The following is a 19405-nucleotide window of genomic DNA, read 5'->3' as shown; positions in this document are numbered from 1 at the left end:
AGAGGAAAATGTTGGAGAGGGTAATGAAAATAATATTAAGGGAGGCTGATTTGAGTGTGCGAAGGCAAAAGGAGTTTCATTGAATAGCTAAATGTTGAAGGAAAAAGGCTAAAAGATTTAATTTTTTATTTCTTAAAATAAAAAAGAATTGGAATAAGGCCAAATGGGAATGGACATAGTGATTGTAAGGATGTGTTTGGTGGAATATAAGGTTGGTTGGGATGATGTGAGCGTCGGTTTGTTTTGAGCACTCCGATTGTACTTCGATGGATGGTTCCACTTTTCTTGTCTAATGGAGGGTTCGTTGTTTTCTTGTGTTTGTTTCTTTTCTTTGCGTTGGCTGCCAAACGATGACGATTCGATTATTTTTTAAATAAAACTAATATAGATTATTGAATTTGATTCCCATTGTCAAATTTTAGTAGCCATTGAGTTTGTTGAAGTAATACAAAATATAAGCAATCATCCCTATACTGAAAAATGGTCTGTATTAATTCAAGAAAGAATGATGAAGTATTTTACAAGCTAAGCCTAATTTAAGCATTACAATTACAAGGCTGCTGATATAAAATTAAAAACGGAGGATCGCCAGAAAATAAATAGATCTTGATTGATTAATTTAATCCCCAATAAGGGATCTCTTTTTTCGTGTTAATTTTGTCAAGTATTGCTGTCCAAGAAACGAAGCAATCAAAATTTTCACATTCAGCAAATTGTGTCGACTGGTCCCAACTTGCATTCTTGAACAACTCGAGACGTCTCTGATGCCGTATATTTCCAGCTGTATAATAAGAATCTGGATAAGAAAAAGGTCGAAATCAAAATTCCATGGGAACCGAGGTTGGATTCAAGAAAGTAACAAGTAAAGGTCATTAAAGAACGGAGAAAGAACATATGCTTACTATCTAATGAAAAGAAACAAAACAAAAAAATGAAGGTCCCGACTCATGTGACGAACAATTCCTTTTGATTGGAGAGGAAATTTTCAGACAAATTTTATGTAAATGTCCCACGGTCCAACTTATTCGAAAAAAGAAAAAAAGGGTCATAGAAACACATGATATCTGATTCAGATATTACTCGAGAAAGAGCCTTATGTAGAAGTTAATTATCAACCACAACTAGGCAATGCACGAGTATTTTTCTCAGTGTATTAGAACTAGGCTTCTAAAAATAAGCGTACTCGGTATTTACCTGCAAGTGATTGGCTACACAAATGGAGGCAAAGCACATGCATCCAATCACAACCGCACTCGAGATATAACTTGCCAGCAGATCACTGCAACCATAAATGTCGAATTTTGCATTAGTTTTTTCTAGTCCCGAAAAAAATCCCAACCGAAAAACCAGAAATCATAACGGCAGACAATTACAACAATGCACATTGTTATCACTAATTAGGACAATCAATTCAATCAACGAAATGAAACATCTCATTTAACCTCAACGATTAATGCTTTTTCAACGCTTTAGTTAGCATTTTCTTTATCTTGTTCAATGGTAACTTTACCATGTTGACCTTTAAAGGAGAGTGTCTTAGCAACTAATGCTGTTATTGAAAAACACCGTTATATCTTCTCATTGCCATAAAATCGAGTTCAAACCCCAAACACTTATGATAATAATACAAAATTAAGGATCAAAGTATTACCTGAAATTATCAGTGGACCAGTCATTAAGCCAAATCTCTCATCCTAGAATGACAAATGCATGAGAGAGCCCAGGAATTGAGCAGCTCCATGTGCGAGTAACAATGTGATCTACATTGTAAATAAAAAAATTCAGAAACAAAAGACCAACATAAAGTTAAATTAATTATTATTGTCAAATCAATTTTTCTCCTGAATAGGCTAGGTATACAAACCATGAAGAAAAAAAAAAAGACGAGAAAACATAATTAAACTGTACATAGAATAGAATAATCAGCTTACCACTTATTTGATTGCAGTTTTAACTTAATATCCTTTCTACAGGTGGTGCGGGAAGGGCATCCCAGCCTCTGATTCAGCAAATACGAGGAATTTCGAATAAGGATGCATTTGTTTTCTGTTTGGTAACTCAAACAGGACCTTATCCTGGTCTTTGGTCTCCTAGGACTTGCAATTCTTCATCAACTCGGTTTTCCTCGACTAATTTGATAGCTTTGGACATCTCCCTTGCTAGCATCAGATATGTCTGCTTACTTATAGGCACGTTTTTCGAGTTCATTACATGAAGAAGTTTCGAGCATACTTCCGGTTTCCCTTTCTTAAGCAGGCCATCAATCAATACAGTCCACACAATCTCATCACCGTTCCATTGTTTCTCAATCATGTCTACGAACACCACTTCAGCCTCTTCGATCCGTTCTCTTTTGCAGAGAGCGGATATAGTAGCTGCGTAAATCGATAAAGGGGGCTTGAACCGTCTCCCAGTCAGCAAATTAAGTATGTCTAGAGCAGCATCTACTCTCAAATTCTTGCAATAAGCACTGAGGAGAGAGCAATATATTGCCTCGTTAGGACTCAGCCCTTTCTCCTCCATAAATTCGACCAACTTATCTGCCTCGTAACTTCTTCCATTACGACACAGACCAGCTATCAAGATGTAATATGTATCGGTACATGGTTCACAGCCCATCTCAGACATCTTAACTAACAGACTGCAAAAGGTTTCAAAAATAACATATTTTTCATCTATAGTGTGACTATGAACAGTTTCGTGTTGGGCCGCCATTTTTTTCTGCATTGATATCAACAACACACAGTAGGTCCTGTAGTTTGGTTTGCAGCCTGCATGTATCATTCGACGAAGAAGCGAAAATGCACGATCGAGTCTACCTAGGGAAGCTAATCCATCAATCAACGAGGTATATGTAACCTCGTCAGGATATAATTTTTTAATCACCATTTCTTCGAGCATTATCTCTGCATCATCAACCCGGCCTACCTGACACAGACCGTAGATCAATGAACTGTATGTGTACAAGTTTGGTAAGCAATTTCTTCTCTCCATTTCATGAAAAATCTTGAGAGCGAGATCTATCCCACCATTCTTGCAGAGGCCATCGATTAAGGTCGAGTACGTAATTACATTCGGAAGCAGCCCACACTCTGCCATCTTACTGCATAGTTTCTCTGCTTCGGATAACCTACCTTCTTTAGAAAACCCATTAAGAACAGCATTATACACTTCAATATTTGGACGGCAACCAATCTCTTGCATCCTTTTAAACAAAATCAACGCATCATCAACTTTCCCTTTCTTGCTTAGACCATCGATCAAAGCGCTATAGTTAATCAAATTCGGGGTCAAACCTTGCTGCATCATTTCCTGAAATAACTCAGAAGCAACGTCAAGTTTATCCCCTTTGCAATATCCAGAAACAAGTTCCGTGTACGTCACTTGATCGGGCTTACATCCATTTTCTTTCATCACCTCCATCAACCTCCTGGCATTGTCTAGATAACCGCGTTTCGCATATCCATTGACGAGCGTGTTATATGTGACCACATTTGGAGCGGGACCCACCTTCAGCATTTCATCGTATAGTATCATGGCCCTCTCAACATTTCCAATCAAACAGAATCCCTTTATCATCGCATTATAAGTTTCAGTCTCGGCCAAGCAACCATGCCGCACCATCCAATCAAATATTTTAATAGCAGAAACTAGTTTCCCTCCCTCACACAATTCATTTATGAGAGCATTATACGTGATAGTCGTAGGTACCAAGCCTTCCCTCACCATCTTGTGGTACAACCCTAGTGCCACTTCGAGTTGGCTCGATTTTGCCAACCCACTGATCAGAGCAGTATATGTCTGCACATTGGGCTGCGAACCCTTCTCTCTCATGCTCGCAAAGAGAGAGATAGCCTCATCCACACGCCCATTCTCGAGCAATGCTGTGATGGGAACTGTGAAAGTATAAACCGTAGGTCTGATTCCATTTTCGACCATTTCTTCAATCATGCACAAAGCCTCATCCACCTTTCCATCATCACATAACCCGTTAATAAGAGTAGTATATGTAGCCGCATTTGGATCGATCCCTTTCTTTACCATTTGATCGAAAACCTGAAATGCCTTATCCAAATTCCGATTCCTGCAATGCCCGAGAATCAGAGACGTGTACGTGAAAACATCCGGTAACATTTCATACTGATATATCTGCGCCAACATAACCTCAGCCTCACGAACCTTCCCCCTCTTGCACAAAAGATTAATCATGGCATTCAAAGTCAACAAACTGGGTTTGATCCCACTGTTCAACAATTCATTATACACACTCTGAGCTGCAGTAACCATATTAAACTTGCCCAATTGAATCAAAAGAGAATTGAAACTATACAGACTATAAGGGAGGCCTTTTCTACCAACCTCATTCAAGAAATCGACAACCCTTTTGATCTCCCCCTCGTTTTTACATGCTTTAATCATTAGAATCCTAACATGGTCAGCAGGAGCAAAATTCATATCCTTAACAAGCCTATTTAACAAGGACATGTAGCAGCACATATCATGTTTGTAGAAATGCGTCTTAGAAATCCAGTAAAAGAATTGAAGAACAGAGTCAGTACTGTGGTGGGTTTCGATAATTTGAACGACGTGGTAAGGATTTAGCTTCGGGCACAAGGATTTCAGCTCGGAGCTCCCCCGCCATTGGATTCGCGGATTGGATAGTATTTCGCAGACTCGACGGACTAGATTCGGGAGGCCCGGATCAGTGAAATCGGGTTTGGATGAAAAACTGCGGAAAGGGCAGCGGCGGCGGATGCGGTGAAGAAGTGGGTATAGGGAATGGGGTTTAAGGGGTTTCACCATTGCGAGAAAGAACGCCGTCGTCGGTGGTGAAGAATGTGACGGCGGCGGAAGAGTTCATGGATTGCTCCTAATGCGGAACGGAATAATAGGAAAGCCATAAATGGAGGTGGTGGCGGTGGTGGTGGCGCATTGGTGGATTGATGAACGTGGAGAAAGGGCAAACCACAGCAAATTGGGAGATGTGTCGATTTTTTGATGGCGTTGAAATATTTTTGGGCATGTGATTATTTGTTTGAGCTCTGCTTTTTCTTCCCCTTTTAATGCTTAAACAATAAATAAATAAATAAATAAATAAATAAATAGTAATAAAATGCACTCTAAGGTTGTTGTCCACTCCATCAACTAGTAGATTGAAAAATAAAAAAAATAAGTCGAGCAGTGGATAACCTAACGGTTGGAGCGAATGATCCTGTTGTCGTTTGAATGATGTAGTAAATATACTTGTCACATGTATTAGTGAAATGAAATGCAAAATGAGGGGTGGAAATCGGAATTGGATTTCCAATTTTCGTCAATTTTGAATCGAAAATTTGCAATTGTGGAACACTATTTTCATTCTAAATTCCAATTTTTTTGTAGTCTTCGAATTTTGTTTTTGGATCGGAACTAAAATATATATGACATTTCGATTCTTCATTCAATTTAATTTTACTTTATGTTAATTCAAATTTATTTCCTTGCTTATATAAATAGTATAATTTTGTTAATGAATTTTATAGGTGAATGGGAAAATTCAAATTCCGCCGATTTCAATCCAAAAAAAACCCGGACGAGTTTTTTCATTTTAATTTCTAAAATTTTGATTTTTTTTTGATACCATGATTGAATTAGTTTTCACTTCGGAACAAATGGAATTTGCAAAAAATGATTCCGATTCAGTTTTGATCCGCACGATTTCCACCCATAGATCAAACACATGCACCCGAAGATTATATGACTGCTCCAACATTTTATGCTTAAATCAAATGTAACCTTGTAACCAATACATGTGAGATTTAGGATGCAATCTATAAGAAAGTGCTTTTGGATTTTAAGCACAAGTGTGCCAAGTTCCGGAAGCGACCCAACTTCTATTCTCGTTGGGATTGGATATAGATGGGGAATCTATAGATCGTAGTCGTTCGCCAACTTTTCTAACTAACATACGATACAATTTCACTTCACCGCACGGCCGAAAGAAAGAGCTTCACTCGGTTGGCCTTCCTACGTAGACAAATCGGTTTGACTCGTTCGATATGAAGTTCGTTATCCCTTAAAGATTTGGTTTCCTACTATAGTATGGCATGAAAAAAGAATGCAGTTCCATCTAGTGTAGCAAGATGTAAGGAAAAAAAGATGCCAAATATACATTAAATTGAAAGTCCAACCATTCCACTATTACATCAAAAGCAAATTAAATCCCACACTTTACAACTTCAGCAACTTCATCAAAAGCAAATCTTGTGTTCCTTCTCATTTTCCGGGCACAAAGTTAGTGGCGAAGGCCCAAGCATTGTTTGCAACCGGGTCGGCAAGATGGTCGAAAAGGTTCTCAATCGGACCCTTTCCGGTGACAATCGCTTGCACAAAGAACCCAAACATGGAGAACATAGCCAATCTCCCGTTCTTGAGTTCCTTAACCTTCAACTCAGCAAAGGCTTCCGGGTCCTCGGCTAGACCCAATGGGTCAAAAGACCCGCCCGGGTACACCTTGTCGAGCCCCTCTCCGAGTGGGCCCCCTCCAACTCTGTAACCCTCAACAAAGCCCATTAGCACAACTTGGGTGGCCCATATGGCCAAAATGCTCTGGGCGTGGACGAGGTTAGGGTTTCCCAAATAGTCGAGCCCACCTTCGGAGAAGATCTGTGACCCGGCCTTGAACCACACTGCCTCTCCGAATTTGACACCGTTCTTTGATAGAACCTCTGGGAACACGCATCCCAGAGCGCCGAGCATGGCCCACCTACTGTGGATCACCTCTAGCTCACGGTTCTTAGCGAATGTCTCGGGATCTGCTGAGAGCCCTGCAGTGTCCCATCCGTAGTCACCGGGGAATTCACCGGTGAGGTACGATGGGGTCTGCTCGGAGAATGGGCCCAAGTATTTGGGCCTGTCTTCTCCGTACCTAAATCATCAAGATATATAATAAAAATTATAGTAACTTACAAATTACTATTATTAGATGAAACAAGTAAATTTTACATGTTACACTAAATCAAACCATATGCTTTGAGATTGTACCTATTTTCGATAAATAATTAATTAATAATAAATTTACCGAATTGCGAAAATTGAATGTGGGACACGGAAATTATACCAAATGCTCTGAGGGGCGCTCTTGACGGTACGTCTCATGGTGAAGCGGCCGCCGCCGACGTTGCCGATCTTCCTGATCAGCTCATTTTGTGGCTTCAAAGCTGTTTTCCCACTGAATGCAGATTGTTGAATTGCTGAAGTTGCCATTTTTTTTTTTTTGTTTTTTTTTCTTTTTGTTGCTAATTGATTTTGTTTGTTGTGCTCGATGGTGGTGAGGAATAAGGGTGGTGCAAAGAGGGTATAAATAGAAGTTGGGATTATGTTGTGGATTGCAATATCTACACGTCAGCATTAGCTGATTGGTTGGTTTTGGTGGATCAAGATTTCCCTCCAGATTTTTTTTTCAAGACAAGTCTAGGTCTTCATTTGGCCATGTGGCATTGGGAATTCTGATTTGGAGTTTTGTTGCTAAATGTAATCCATTCTCAGCCAATTAAAGTGCCATGTCACTTGGTGCACGAAAAACACAGTCACACACACAATGGCACAACTCATTCCACAAGCACACATTTAATTTAATTCCACTGAAAAATATGGGAAATCCTATTCTGCTTATTTTCTTTTTATATGGGACTTATGAATATTTATTTATTTATATAATTGTCAATATCAATATTGGATCAAAGATTGTGTGTCATTCATAATATCAATCTATGTTTTAAATTTTAACTATGGTTGGTTGGACTGTTTATTCATTATGATTTATAAATATTAATACACATAACTTACCACTGACAAATTATCATCAATTTGTGCACAAAATCCTCTTTTAGGTAACTAATTTCTGCACGTTTACGGTTGATGAATTATTCGCCTTTTGGCTTACAAAATTTCACCCGGCAAAGTAAATAACAAGATGTCACACATAATACTCAGTATTAGATAATACCAATTCTCCTACTTACAGTTGGTTAGAGAATAAATATATCTATCATACAACTTGTATCTCGATGCAGTATAGCATTTCTCAGGTACAGAAACTTCGACTTAAACGACATATTAAAAATTGTTTTCCGTTTCATGCTATCCATACAAGCTTACACATCTAGTACCCAGCAACAGCAATTTTGACAGCTACAATCAAGAACATGAGAATTGCTCTTTCCGTTTCGTTGAGCCTTTTTTTACCATGATCATGTTTTTAATCTAATCAATCTCGTATATCCACTTCAAAATTCCAGAGTTCGAGAATTCCAGAAAATACTACACCCCCTCGCAATTAAAGAGACTCTTGAAAATACTACACAAGTCAAATAAACCCATACCTTATAACAATTATTTCACTCCATGGGATAATCATCTTCGTAGTCCGTTCCAGTGGGACCCACCGAAAAACTGCCATGCATAATCGCCATCACCATCAGTTTCCCTGCATCTGGGAAATCTTTGTGCTGTCTGAGAACAGCTTCTACAGAGTGTTCGGTACTTTCTTGGCTCAGTGGAAGAACTTGTTCGAATTTAACATCAAGATTTTCTGCCACTGGCCCATAACACTTGCTGGAGGCTTGAAAAAGTATTGTTTCCTTAAGAATGTCCACAGTCGTCTCGTCGCTCCATCCCTCGGTCATAGACATTTGGTACAGTTTTTCCCAATCATCTTGATTTGCAGCGTTCCTCCAGCATTCTTCCAATAGGTTCGTATTGCTTCTAAGAAAGGAGGCACTGGTCCATGAGAAAAGATCAAAGGCTCGTAATGAAAGATCCCGTGTTTGGATTTTGAGACACAATTCGATGAGGTCAATTGGAGGAAGAAGCTTCTCTTCAATTGATTGTTTTTCCTCGTTATCTGGTGTTTGCCTCAATATTTCTTCCTGTAAGACACGGAAGTTAGTCTGAATGAAAGTTCTTGTAATTCTGAAAAAAGCGAAATTGTGCTATTTAAGGATTTTAATCTCCAGGCCAGGGCCTGCATTTAAATACAAATCTCAATTTTCAAATGTCCATTTGTAAGCATAAACTATAAAGAGAACAAATGGAGTGATAATAAAGGACAGATGAATATGTCACGTTGAGAAGCGATGATAAGGCTTTGATCAAATCTCCAGCTAGATTTAAACTTGGATGAATTCAAGTGCTCGGAGTCTAAAGTTCACTAATAGTAACAATTGGTGTTTTGAGAATTTCACAGAACAAACTCACTAGTCACCAGTATAGAAGCCAAAAACATACATTCATCAGCCGAAATAAAACCTTAATTACATTTGCACCCTTGCAACTCGAAGGAAAACCAGATCTCTGATGAAGCTTTGCAGGGATATCCTACGTTCCAAAATGTTCCAGAGTTTTTTCCGAAATACAAAGATATTTGTCCATTCCGCTAAGTTTTAGAATTACGAAATCTTCGAATATCCACTTTTTATTTGTCCAAAATTTTAATTACTAATTTTCATATCAGAATAAATCTGATAAACACAAATATGATCGATCCTTCCTCAAAACAACAAAACGTGCTCCAACAGAACAACATTTACAGGCTGTTTCGTGTATAACACAAATGTGCAAACTGAAAAGACTTGAACTCTTCGTAATTATAATAGAGGGAGAAAATTCAAACATCCCTGCCTTAGTCAATTAGCCAGTGTAAATTAAAAATTTAATATGGAAAATAATTTAGAGAATACACTCCCAAGAATCCGACCGCTGATTTTTTTTATGCAGATTAACTGCATAATAAGGAATTCCCAAGGGTTTCCGAGCCTCAGAAAGGATTCAATCAATTAAAAATTTGGTACATTAGCATACCTGTAGCTGTAAAATGTTCAGATCTGCTTCGATCCGTTGCATCTTTAGCTCGTACGCATCCTTTCTTCCTGAAAATTTTCACATATTGACATCACTATTCAGGTGAAAATAGATCTGTCTCACATGCTCTACTAAGTCATACATCTGCAATCGTGAAATTACTAGCCCAGCAATCACAATTACTAAAAACTATTCTGTCACACTTTGATCATGTTCCTTTCTGCATGGTTGAATAAATTGTATTTATCCCATTTTATATATGTTTTATCTCTAATTGAATCAGTGCATGTACTTTTTTATTGTCAGAAATTTATACAGAGTTTTTTTTCATTAAATTCTTGGTCATCGCCCAGCAAGATATTTGAGAAAAATGCATTTAGACGGTATTTGTAGCTGTGAACACCACATTCTTGGCAGCAATAAGTGGAAAGGGGGACCACTTAGATTCAATATCTCATCATACTACTCACAGACAAGCATGTATAGTTTGCAAAAAACATATTTTCTAACATGAGACACTAAGGCAGAAAAAGGATATACTACAGGTGGACAAAATACCTGCCATTGCAGATATTTTTGCTAAATTCAGAAAATGCTTTCTGTTCGCCAAAGTTAATTGACGCCCCGAGCTGCTAGATTCAGTATCGTCAATAGTTGAAATTGATGCATCATCCTTAGAAAGAGATAATGCATGTAAAGTTTCGGAAGCTGAGGAAAATTGATGAAGAAACACTTCATGAAGCCAGAGAAGATCTGGATGCTGCTTCAGAAATGTAGCTAGCTCAGCCTGGAACTCCTCGCCCAGCCTTATAAGCTTCGAAAACTGTTTGCTTTCGTAGAGTTGTTTGAAGACAAAGCAACTGAAACCTCCTCTAGGACCCATACTTTCTTGCTACAAAACAAAAGGTTTTATTTTGAGTAAAAAAAATGAGGTGCACAGAAGATTGAGCAATTAGAACATTACGTGCAAAATGACCCATCACAACTCTGGAATACTAATGACAAAAAATATATATACATATATTTTTGTAAAGTAAACGAAACAGCATCCACAACAAGTAGGCCCAAGCCTTTGCCTCTGTAAGCAGTGGGGTTGCACTAACGGTAACTTAATAGTATTTAGTCATACCATGAGACTTTGAAGGAGTTCAGAATGATTCAGGTCACAGCAAATGCTCCACATAGTTTGATACCCCTCGTGACGCTTTGCAATAGATAATAGCTTTGAAGAAAGTTTCATGAGAGTATCCTTGTTCTGTTCTTCGTTTTCCACAGCTGAATCCTGCAACATTACGAATGTATTATGGATGTGATCCACATATATTCCTCCATATCGAAGAGTATATATTTCTTCCCTTCAAGCAACAATGTTTACAAAGATGTATAGTTAATGTTGGGAAGTGGCCTATTTCTAGATTTTCGTTTTCCAAAGTGAACTATACATAGTACTTTCATCCATGCACTAGCTATTATATATTTACATTTCAACTTAAACTTTAATGTTTCAATAAACAACTATACATTGGGCAACTATAAACATTAGATGGTGTAGCAAAAGAATGCACCAAGGTTGGACTTCCAAATTAATGGTCTATTTCCTAAAACACCATCTCACTGATAGTAATGATGTGGAGTGTTGACTCTCTAACAACATATATGACAATATTTTTTAGAGCAATAAAGTTAAGTCGTAAACATATTAAAGACATTCCCTTTTTTAATTATAATCTAAAACTACATTGGCAGTTCCACTGTATACTTAAGATGGGACATGGATTGGAAAGTAATACATAAAATCATCAAGATGGAAGAGGATCATATGGTACGAAAAGGTTCAACTATTCTTGCTATTTCCGAACCTCGTACGAAGCTTCTACCAGGGAATTTAATTATTAAAAAAAAAAAAAAAAAAAAAGAAAAAAAACCAACCTGGAGTTTTGATTGGACAAAAGATTTCACTTGTTGATAAAGGGAGTCAAGAAGGACATCTCTGCGGTTCCAGTATTCCTCTAATAGAGTCCTGTGTTCTTCCTTTCGTTCAATTTTTGCTGTGATAGCAGTAGAATACGACTCAAGTAATACTTCCGAGAGGACTTCAAGATTCGAATAAAAATCAACCCTTGCAGAATCATCAAGGCGATTTGTTTCATTGAGCAACTGAACCATGAATGACGCCAGAGTCCAGAGCCCACTCCACACAATGTTTTTGGAGTACCATGGTATCAAGCCCTCGGGTGGAGGATACCACAAATGATGCTCACTCCTATATTCGATGGCTGCACGGAATAACGTCACACAAGCATCTGAGAGTTCACAAGAACTTTGAAATTGAACAAGAATCGGCATATCTATACTGATGACATATTCAAGCTGTCTCTCTAAGCAATGGAATACTTCCTCAATGTCGGAAACTTTACTATAAAATACTTCAGAGTTATCCCTATCCATCAAAAGAACTGTGTTCCGGCGAGCTCTCTCACCGACTAACTGGATAAGATCCCAAAGAGCTCCTGAAGTTCGAGCATCTGACGCATGATAAGAGCCAGATCCGGATGCATTGGCATGACTAATCGTGTTTTGCAGTTCTCTCAGTTGGATCATGCCGGCAAGCCTTTCCCCATGTTCCATGATAATTTGCATAGATTGCCCTGGTCAGTAAACAATTATTTAGATTTGATAGAAGGTTTATAATTAATCAGCAAATGTGGAGAAACGTTTAAAACAGCAGCATTTATGGACAATCAGAAGTCTAGTGCATATACACAATACGGATTATTTTAGATACTTCATCAAGTCAGTGACAGGTCAATGGTTAAACAAACTGAGAAAAAAATCTGACTGTTTTGGGCATGAAAATTAGAACATATTAAGTACCACCTTATAAATGCAAGCATCCTTAAGATTCTGTAGATTAATAATATCAGAACAACGTAACCAGATATTCATAATAAAATAACATCATGGAAGGATAGCCAGAAACTAAATATATTGGAAACAATTGACATACTCTGGTGGGAACACAATTCCCCATGGCATTTGGACAAAGCAAGGAACTGAAGGAACTTTTGATGCTTCTGTTGCTTCTCTGCAAGTTGTGTGGACACAACAGACAAAGCAATCTCAGGGCCCCTGGTTGTTGTCCAATGTTTAGCTAAAGTGTCAACAATTGATTTGCTTGTCCTGGTAAATACATTTGTTTCGCCCTCTCTTTCAAATGCTCTTGAATTTCTAAGTTTGTCAAGTGCGCCATCAACCTTCCCAGACAAGAGAAAATCATGGAAAAGCTGACTCAGTAAAGCTTCTGATTCTTCATCTTGAGGGCTTCTACGCACAACTCCAGCCATGCTCGTCCTTTGCCTATCTCCTGCATCCCAAGCTTCTGAATTGGCTCTTCTTGGAGCAATGTTTCCGGCACCAGAGAAGTTTCTTCTCTCGTCCTGTAAAGGTCCATCATTAGAACTCCCTTTACGAGACAAGCTTCTTTCAGGTGGTTCAACTCCACCCATTAAGACAGCCCTCTCAGGTATAGCCCAAACTCCAGCTTTCTCTGTGAGTACAGCCCAAGCTCCATCTTCACTGTCGTCTGCCGATGGGAATACTGAAGCATCAAGAACTTTTCCAGCATCATAAGGCAGATCAAACTGATGGAGTCTGGTGGAGTTTCTCCAATAGTGGGAAACAGTTGCAGTACCATCACCTGAGAGAATCATAGCAGAGCCAGCTGGCTTTCCACCTACCTTTAATCTCATTGAGAATAAAACATCTTCATCCTCTACTCTAGCTTTAGGTATAATCACTTGGATAGGAGCCTTTTTCTCCAATATGTTTTCACCTATTGGCTTCGCAATATCTACTCCAGATTTATATTGCATGGTCAGCAGAGAGTATTCAGTGTAGCTTGAACTGGTGACCCCCCGATCCTTGCAAAAGATAGCAATAAGAATAGTTATAACCTTGCCATCACAATCAACATCCAAATCAAGAGGCCAAATTCTCTTTTGTCCAGCAAGATCCTTCTGAATACCCAAATCACCGTCGGTGCCAACAATTTCATGTGACCAAAGCTTTGACACGTCAAATTCAGAAAAAAAATTTACTTCAAAGCACTGTATCTCGTGATTAGTTAGTAGAAGGAACTGTCTCGTGGTGTCCGATGATGAATGACTAAAAGAGTGCCAGATCAATGACCTTGGATAACCCTTGCTTGCCACAAGTGTGCTATTATCACTTCCTTGATAAAATATATTTGACATGCCATGCTCAATCTGGTCACAATGAATACCAGAAGGGCGGCAGAGAAATCTCCAAAGCATACCATTCGAACAACATGCAATAGCAACACAACTGTTGGTGGCAGCAGGAATTGCTGAGGCAATCAAAGAGTTGACAAAACAAGATTTTGCACCATTGTTGCCAATTTGCCTCTGCTTGCTTGAGATGGATTTTCCATTTTGTCGTGGATAAATCACTTCTACCTCCGAAAAAGCAGCCGAAGTGACTGGAGGGACCCTGTTAGCATTATGTATATCTGGCCAGAAAATTAGAGAGCGAGTTTTTCTGTTACACATAACAATCCCTGCAGAATTGGTCTGTTGAGCAACACTGATACCAGTTTTCTTTGAGGTGTCCCAGTTAACAATACAGACTAACCAATTGTTAGTTTGATACGAACTTTTGTCCGTGTCTCCACTTTCTGATATGCAAGAATTAAGGTCAAGGACAATACATTTTCTTGAAGCAGCAGGTAATAAGTAATTCCAGACAAAGACCCTGTTTCCACAGATAATCCACGCTAGAGATGTTACCTTGTCCATTCCACCAGAGATAGATGTATCAGCTGCCAGATGGACTAATATTAAAATCTTTAGAAAGAAATTGAAACAAATCTAACCATATTATGTATTTTGGGAATAAGTTGGACCAACCAGAAACACGATTTTGTGATAGCGTGATTTGCGCTTCACGTACTATTTGAGGGAACTCCCCAACATATACAGGCTGAACAGCATCTACCTCATCTCCTCTGTCACTTCTCTTTGCAGGTGTGATTCTGAAAAGACAAGCCAACGTCAAATCAAACAAAGGCATGACACAGTCTTTCCTTATCTTTTTTCATGTTTCCACATCTACAATCTACCATGCATTCTCAACAAAATCAACAAAATTAAAGGATAATACAATAGCATCCAAACAGACAACCAACATCCCCTGGAAGGATTTAGGAAGGTTATTACTGTAACAAATTTGCATTAGAAATTTGTGGTAGAATATCCAGAAAAGCAGATTCAGAAGGCAAAGTAATAAGGAAATTTGTGAAATATTGCTCTAGTCTCTCCGAACAGGGGGTTGAGCTTGACATGCTTTTGAAATATTGCTACATTTTTCATCAGCAATTGTTGCATTTCTGTTAACTTCATACATTTTTCAAAAGCATGTCAAGCTCAACCCCTGTTCGGAGAGACTAGAGCATAAAGTATAACATATAAATCACGATTCTACTGTCAACTCCTCGTAATTTTCAGGATACCTACATACAAAAAAAAAAATTATAATTGATATGCGTAAACCCTATTGCCACTATCACTTGCAATGGAAATGACAAAATCATGAAACAAGCAACAGAGCACAAATGTCCAAATTAAAACGTATATCTGTTCTCCCAGAGCTAATCTCAACATATGAACGAGAGAGAGAGAGAGAGAGAGAGAGAGAGAGAGAGAAGTGATTAGGCGCATATGCATTTGATAGTACCTGGCGAGGACGGAAAGGCGCGAAGACCAAGGGGCAGGGGTTCCGGTGGTGGGGCGATTGGGGACGGCGGGACTGTCGAGCAGTTGTCGTCGATTGTCGGCGAGCGGGGTGGAAATATCATCACTTCGGTTAGCGACATTTTTGCGTGAAGTTAAGCTGGACTTTTTAGTGGGGGGAGAGAACATAGCTGCTAATGTTCGAATCAATCGTCTTCACTGCTTCTGGTTATGGGGTTTATTAGGGTTTTGTTTCAGAGGAGAAGCTAGGGGTGCAAGTTGGAACGGATTTTCCAATTTCCGCCGGTTCCGATCCGAAAAGTTCCGATTTTGGAACAACTTTTTTCATTCCGACTTCCGAAATTCCGATTTCCGAAATTTTCCGATTTTTTTGGATTGGAATTGGAATTATATAAAATAAATTTGGAATTTCCGATTTCCGATCCGATTTAGTTCCGAAATTAATTCCGAAAAATTCCGATTTTTTTCCGAAAATACACCTATAAATAGTATATATTATATAATACTTATTTTCCGAAAAATACACCTATAAGTTTTGTTTTAGGATTTTGACATAATGAATTGTTATTAGAAGTTTTATTGGATATTATGTTTTGTTTATTTTTATTTATTTTTTTTGAACTGAATTTAGTAGTTATTAGTTTTACTTTATCGACGTGGATGCTCTTATTTTCGAAAAATTGTGAAAATTTTAGAAAATTTCGGCTAAGTTTTAAAATTTTAGAGCTTATGTGATTTCCGATTTTTTTCCGAAATTCCGAAATTTCCGGGCTTTTTGGAATTGGAATGAATTTTTAGATTCCGAAAATTTTGGAATTGGAATTGGAATTGATTTTGTACTTCCGATTTTTTTTGGAAATTTTCCGAAAAGGCTAATTCCGATCCGATCCATCCGACTTTCAGCCCTAGGAGAAGCTCGTTCTATTTTCTGTTTTTTTGTCAGTCATTTTTTGAATTTGGGTATTTCTGTAAATTTTAATTTTATAAAAAAAAATCAAATATAGTTCATTATTCTCTCCCTCCAACATAGCAACAATTCATAGTTTCATTTGAATTTTGAAGAAGTTTTACCCAAAGTACAACTTGGTATTTGAAGTTTGCATCTCTATAATTATAAAACCATTTGTTGATTTTTGTTCTATATATTTATACATTTAATCATTTATATATATATATATATATAATACATTAATTCCTTAATGTAGACTTTGTTTTTACTTTTTTTTTTTTTTTTGGGGTTCATCCTAAAATAAATTTTGATAAATTCGTGACTATACATTGAAAGAAAAAAATTGGATGTCTAACGACACATCCGAGCTACGAAATCCCGAATGTGACCTTAGACGTCTAGATTTTACAAGCACAATGTGTTTTTTGTCGTAAAAATAACGATTTTGTAACAATTTTAACAAATACTTGAAAATCCATTTCGAAGTTTTCGTCGAGGATGTTTCTGATTCACCCACGGACATCAACAACAATAACATCCGACACTTAAAACATACAAGAACCAAACATGTTGTCTTATATATAATGTTTTCCCTCAACAAATCCCAAACATAAGTAAACTGTAATAGTATCTCCTGATCTCGAAGAACTCGAGACAAAGGGGAAGGTTCTCCGAAGAAGAACCGACTTTTCTTAGCAAAACTTAAGACATAAAAAAAAAAAAAAAAAAAAAGGAAATACGTATAGCTTTCCTATATCTAGACTTGAACATGAAATTAAAAATTAAGAAAAGTACACATCCCATATACATACATGAAAACCAAGATCAAGGTTCGAGCTTCAACGAAACAACTCGAGATTGCCTGTTGCGTTTCTCAGCCTTGACGAATACAAGTGATAGACAAGACGAAGCCCACCAAGGCCTGCGTACCTTTTGCTCCCCTTTCAAGCAAGCCACTGATGCATGATTATAATCATTCAGTAAAAAATATGCAATTCCATGTTAATAGAGACGGTCCTATGTTATATGTGCTGAATTTTCAGAAATAGTTGATGTAATTAAGACCAAGAGCACGAGCTTCAAGAACATCAGAACGATAAAATCAGATGATATTTTTCACAAACAAATTAGGCAGAATAGTATAAGTGTATAACAGGAGAGATCCCCATAATGAACTGCTATGTCTATAAATATAATCTTTTTTTTCTTTTTTTTTTTTGAAATTATCGGTCATGTGGCTGGTGAGGGCAATATAGACATTTGCGTATTGACTTTTGGTATATCATCTCCATAGATGCTGGGGTTGGTCTTTATATTTGGTGCAATAGTTGGTGTAAGTAGTGGATGAGTTAAGGAGGATGTCATAATTTTTTTGGCTTTTTCTTCGATCCGCATTTGAAATCAAAGAATAAATAACAAAAACAATACAATAATCAAGTTTCAGTCTATACACTAAACATATAAATCCTACAACTCATTATGTAGTAATGATCATCCATCACGTTTGCAATTAAGAAAACAAACAGGCACTATGTCTTTTGAACTGACAAATTAGAGATTCAACTAGAAATACCATAAACATCGAGGGACCATTAACTTAATCACGAGCAACTGATGCAGTTTAAGATGTGATCGGACGATATTTTACACGGTTAAGACAGATATAAAGAGGAAGAAGGGTAAGAAGAGAGGGCGAAAGGGACCTTTTATTCTTCTGAGCTCCTTGCACAAAGTTATGAAATCACCCCATTTCATGTGGCACTTCCTTATGAACCGAAGGATCTGTTCAGTCGTAAACATCGACATCCCTTCCAAATACTCTCCATTAACCCTATTTTCCTTGAAAATTTGTCGATAGCTTCCGAGATTTATCTCTTCCAACCACAGGCCAACATCCTATGAACAAATAAATCCAAAAAAACGAAAAATTGATCGAGAAATACTTCCATTAAATAATTATTCTCTTACCCTGTCTTCTATTTATCTTTGACAGGTCCTTCAAACGAACTCGAATCATATATTAATTCTTAGCAGAGTAATTTGTTAAATCAGTCTTATATTCCATATAGCTCTGCAATTAACATGGATCAAATGCTAGTTTAACTAACTCATTTTACAATTCAGTTTTCAAACTCAAATTTGCAAATTCATCAGAAACACGAGTCAAAGATACAAACTAAAAAGCACCAAAATATTATAAAATAATCAGTACACCACAAATTGACTAAACACAAAAACTTCAATTAAAAAAAAATATTTTGATGATTATTTCAACACCCCACCCCCAAAATCAACACTAAACCAAGCAGCAATAAATTTGATCAACTGAAACAGGTAATAATAAATTAAAAAACACACACACACACAAAAAAAAATTTACAAGATCCAAAGAATTAAAATATAAGATCAAACAAAACGAATTAAAGAATTAAAAAAGAAAAATGAAAGCTTTACCTCAACAGTCCAAATGAAGAAATCAAGAGGCTCAGGTGACCTCACTTTTTCTTTGCTCATTTTGCAGAAACCAACCCTTTCTCGAAAGAGAGAGAAAAAAAAAAGTAACCTAAAATTCAACAAACGGCATGCAATTGAGATTAGTAATGAATTTAATCACAAAATGTATTAGTACAGCACAGTAGAGAAATACAGTTGATGTTAATAATTGTAAAAGCAAAATCCAAACCTTCCAATAATCGATGAATTAAGGGTCGTGATTTCCTACATTAGGTGATGAATGAGTGCGTGTAAGTCTTTCAATTCAGTGTGTGTTGGTACCTGTGTGTATTGTGTGGAAGAGAGAGAAACAGGAGAGAGAGAGAGAGAGAGTATTGAAAGGAGAGAAAGAGAG

The 19405-nt window shown here is 37.5% G+C and overlaps 4 protein-coding genes across 4 annotated transcripts; all 4 read right to left on the bottom strand.

Moving 5' to 3' along the window:
• Window positions 1-469: 469 nt before the first annotated feature.
• LOC105951901 (uncharacterized) lies at window positions 470-5081 on the bottom strand. Its single transcript, XM_012975371.2, has 4 exons — window positions 1932-5081; window positions 1652-1760; window positions 1195-1279; window positions 470-796 (listed from the first exon to the last, which is right to left on the bottom strand). Exon 1 carries the CDS (start codon window positions 4801-4803, stop codon window positions 2071-2073), a length of 2733 nt encoding a protein of 910 aa, XP_012830825.2. The 5' UTR covers window positions 4804-5081; the 3' UTR covers window positions 470-796; window positions 1195-1279; window positions 1652-1760; window positions 1932-2070.
• Window positions 5082-6125: 1044 nt separating this feature from the next.
• Window positions 6126-7254, bottom strand: LOC105951900 (chlorophyll a-b binding protein 37, chloroplastic). Its single transcript, XM_012975370.2, has 2 exons — window positions 7100-7254; window positions 6126-6907 (listed from the first exon to the last, which is right to left on the bottom strand). Exons 1-2 carry the CDS (start codon window positions 7243-7245, stop codon window positions 6256-6258), a joined length of 798 nt encoding a protein of 265 aa, XP_012830824.1. The 5' UTR covers window positions 7246-7254; the 3' UTR covers window positions 6126-6255.
• Window positions 7176-16691, bottom strand: LOC105951899 (Nucleoporin, Nup133/Nup155-like protein). Its single transcript, XM_088812202.1, has 9 exons — window positions 16525-16691; window positions 15592-15853; window positions 14766-14890; window positions 12848-14677; window positions 11770-12488; window positions 10970-11122; window positions 10399-10732; window positions 9841-9908; window positions 7176-8909 (listed from the first exon to the last, which is right to left on the bottom strand). Exons 2-9 carry the CDS (start codon window positions 15774-15776, stop codon window positions 8379-8381), a joined length of 3945 nt encoding a protein of 1314 aa, XP_088668328.1. The 5' UTR covers window positions 15777-15853; window positions 16525-16691; the 3' UTR covers window positions 7176-8378.
• A 419-nt stretch (window positions 16692-17110) lies between these two features.
• LOC105951898 (Sterile alpha motif (SAM) domain-containing protein) lies at window positions 17111-19383 on the bottom strand. Its single transcript, XM_012975367.2, has 4 exons — window positions 19241-19383; window positions 19012-19120; window positions 18261-18453; window positions 17111-17513 (listed from the first exon to the last, which is right to left on the bottom strand). The coding sequence occupies exons 2-4, from the start codon at window positions 19069-19071 to the stop codon at window positions 17383-17385; spliced, it is 384 nt and encodes a 127-aa protein (XP_012830821.1). The 5' UTR covers window positions 19072-19120; window positions 19241-19383; the 3' UTR covers window positions 17111-17382.
• Between the last annotated feature and the right edge of the window lie 22 nt (window positions 19384-19405).

This window comes from Erythranthe guttata, chromosome 13, assembly GCF_056151865.1.
Source record: "Erythranthe guttata isolate IM_541 chromosome 13, IM_541, whole genome shotgun sequence".
Classification (NCBI taxonomy): Eukaryota; Viridiplantae; Streptophyta; class Magnoliopsida; order Lamiales; family Phrymaceae; genus Erythranthe; species Erythranthe guttata.
The sequence above is the reverse complement of the archived record's forward strand: the minus strand, read 5'-3'. Positions and strand labels throughout refer to the sequence as shown.

Excerpts from the sequence above, each read along its gene's own strand:
- LOC105951901 (XM_012975371.2), bottom strand. The coding sequence starts at position 4,803 with ATGGTGAAACCCCTTAAACCCCATTCCCTATACCCACTTCTTCACCGC.
- LOC105951900 (XM_012975370.2), bottom strand. The coding sequence starts at position 7,245 with ATGGCAACTTCAGCAATTCAACAATCTGCATTCAGTGGGAAAACAGCT. Across the intron at positions 6,908-7,099 it reads AGCGCCCCTCAGAGCATTTG|GTACGGAGAAGACAGGCCCA; the intron begins GTATAATTTCCG and ends TTGATGATTTAG.
- LOC105951899 (XM_088812202.1), bottom strand. The coding sequence starts at position 15,776 with ATGTTCTCTCCCCCCACTAAAAAGTCCAGCTTAACTTCACGCAAAAAT. Across the intron at positions 9,909-10,398 it reads AAAAATATCTGCAATGGCAG|GAAGAAAGGATGCGTACGAG; the intron begins GTATTTTGTCCA and ends GAAAATTTTCAG. Across the intron at positions 8,910-9,840 it reads TGAACATTTTACAGCTACAG|GAAGAAATATTGAGGCAAAC; the intron begins GTATGCTAATGT and ends CGTGTCTTACAG.
- LOC105951898 (XM_012975367.2), bottom strand. The coding sequence starts at position 19,071 with ATGAGCAAAGAAAAAGTGAGGTCACCTGAGCCTCTTGATTTCTTCATT. Across the intron at positions 18,454-19,011 it reads TCTTCATTTGGACTGTTGAG|GATGTTGGCCTGTGGTTGGA; the intron begins GTAAAGCTTTCA and ends ATTTGTTCATAG. Across the intron at positions 17,514-18,260 it reads GGAGCTCAGAAGAATAAAAG|TGGCTTGCTTGAAAGGGGAG; the intron begins GTCCCTTTCGCC and ends ATCATGCATCAG.